The 2,500-nt window shown below is 45.8% G+C and overlaps 1 protein-coding gene across 1 annotated transcript in view; it reads right to left on the bottom strand.

The window, feature by feature from the left end:
• The window catches only part of LOC121698177 (thyrotropin-releasing hormone-degrading ectoenzyme-like), a 163,958-nt gene that overhangs the window by 28,581 nt on the left and 132,877 nt on the right, over positions 1 to 2,500 (bottom strand). The window contains exon 12 of the mRNA XM_042080024.1: positions 1,857 to 1,912. Within this exon, the coding sequence (XP_041935958.1) occupies positions 1,857 to 1,912 (56 nt within the window). The remainder of the gene's footprint in view (positions 1 to 1,856; positions 1,913 to 2,500) is intronic.

Here is a 2,500-nt window from a genome sequence, read left to right as displayed (position 1 = left end):
GCTGGCATTTAATGCAATGAATGGATGACTCTTTCAGATCCCCTTTCCGCTGTAGCCCCATCCTAGCACCATAGGAGATAGTGGAGATAGAGTGAGATAGTAATGTAGGAGATAGTGTGAGGAGATAGTGTGAGGAGATAGTGTGAGGATGGGTTATGAGAATGTGAAATAAAGAACAGAAGGAGGAATAGAAAGACAATAAAAAGAAAGTAAAGAAAACAGAAACAGAAAGAAAGAAAAAAAGAGAGAGTGTGTTGTGTGTATGTTTGAGTGTGTGTGAGAGAGAGAAAGAGAGAATGAAAGAGTGTGTGAGTGTTTGAGTGTGTGTGAGAGAGAGAGAGAAAGAGAGAATGAAAGAGTGTGTGAGTGTTTGAGTGTGTGTGAGAGAGAGAAAGAGAGAATGAAAGAGTGTGTGAGTGTTTGAGTGTGTGTGAGAGAGAGAGAGAAAGAGAGAATGAAAGAGTGTGTGAGTGTTTGAGTGTGTGTGAGAGAGAGAGAGAAAGAGAGAATGAAAGAGTGTGTGAGTGTTTGAGTGTGTGTGAGAGAGAGAGAGAAAGAGAGAATGAAAGAGTGTGTGTGTTTGAGTCTGTGTGTGTGTGTGAGAGAGAGAAAGAGAGAATGTGTGGGGCAGAGTTTCCGGTCAAATAAATGGTGCCGGTCAAAGTGACAGGCAGAGGTTTCGTTTTCCGGACATTTTGATGATGTGCCGGTCAAATATCCTATTATCGCTTCTTAATTAGTGAAGTTGAAGAAAACTGTGTAGCTTAAGAAAACTGTGTAGCTGTGTAGCTTAAAGAATGACATAATCAGGCTGTATAGAATGCAACATGTTCATTAGCCTAACTTAAACATGCCTAACAAGATCTATCTAGTATCTATGTTTTCATGGACAGCAAGAATCCACTTTGTTCGTTGTTTTAAAAAGGCTACGTTGTTTGTTGCTGCTACCCACGTTATCTCCAGTGGTTCAACTGTTTAACTTGCACAGATGCGCACACACAAGAATGAGCGCTCACACCACTACCCCCTAAGGCTATGCCTCTTTATTTGATAACAATAAATTAAGAAATATTCTGGGAAATGTTTACCGGTAGTTTCTTTTTCTTTCGGTCCGCGGTTCAATGATACCATTTGATTGTGCCGGAAATTATCCGCGGACCAGCAATCTCCTCGTTGTGGAGGCCCTAACCCTGCAGACCATAGACAGAGAAAGCATAGGCCTACTGTATGCTTTGGGTACAGAACACAGTTGCATGTCCAGTGTACCATGGGTGTGTCTACACGGAGAATGACAGTGTCTTGGAGCGGCCGCACCTCCCGCAGCTCCACTTCCAACGTCACTGATTCCGACAGATACGCCCGACACTTCTGCTTTTTTATCTGGTGGTGGTGGAGCTGACCGGACATCTGAGGCTTCAGATGTTACCAATTTATCATCATCCATCGCGTCTGGCCTCTGAAAAAACGTTTAAGGCTAGTCTGCCTAGGCCTGGCCATGTTTGAACTGTCTCACTCATTTGTTTGTTGTTTAACATGGACGTTTTAAGCGTGCGCTTCCTATTTGAAATGCAGCATAGGCTATGCGTGTTGTTTAATAACTTTCAAACGGTAGAGCCTGTTAATTTAAAAACATAACCAGAGGATGTATTGCTTTAATATTGGCTTACATTTTAGGCTTATTCTCAAATTCAGATTGCTTAGGGGGACGGGATTATTAGCCAATTTCCATCAGACAATTTGACCAGAGAGATTTAATTTTTTCGGACATTTCATTTTTTTTCAGGTCAATGTCTGGTATTTATGTGGGACACTCTGATGGAGGAGCGCCTTTGCCGGAGCCCGTGGACCTCACCCACCTGGCCAGGTTAAAGACGTCGTCAATGAGGCCAGCCCGGTTCCCAATGGAGATGATCTGCAGAGAGACAAGAGACGAGGGAGGGAGGGAGAGAGAGAGAGAGAGAGAGAGAGAGAGAGAGAGAGAGAGAGAGAGTTAGAGAGCCAGGAGGGAGAGTATGCAAACCACAGCAGGACACAAAGCAGGAGGCAGGAGGAGAATTAGGCCATACAAATAATGGGCAGGGCTATGGCTCTATTACATGGAGACGGAGGAAGATGGAGATCAACACACAAGAGGCAAGTATGGAGGACGGAAGGGGAGTTAGACTAGAGGAGGTGAGGAACAGGCTGTGAGGGGAGGCCTTGCAGGACAACGGCCTCCTCTAAGATGAGTCAAAGAAAGGAGAGGAGAGGAAAAGAGGAGGAGAGGAGAGGAGAGGAAAAGAGGAGGAGAGGAGAGGAGAGGAAAGGAGAGGAGAGGAGAGGAGCGGAGAGGAGCAGAGAGGAGAGGAGCGGAGAGGAGAGGAGCGGAAAGGAGAGGAGAGGAGGAGGGGAGAGGAGAGGAGAGGAGAGGAGAGGAAAGGAGAGGAGAGGAGGAGGGGAGAGGAGAGGAGGAGAGGAGAGGAGAGGAGAGGAGAGGAAAGGAGAGGAAAGGAAATGAAAG

This window comes from Alosa sapidissima, chromosome 23 (assembly GCF_018492685.1).
Source record: "Alosa sapidissima isolate fAloSap1 chromosome 23, fAloSap1.pri, whole genome shotgun sequence".
Taxonomy (NCBI): Eukaryota; Metazoa; Chordata; class Actinopteri; order Clupeiformes; family Clupeidae; genus Alosa; species Alosa sapidissima.
Note: the sequence above shows the minus strand (reverse complement) of the source record. Positions and strands in the feature narration are given on the sequence as shown.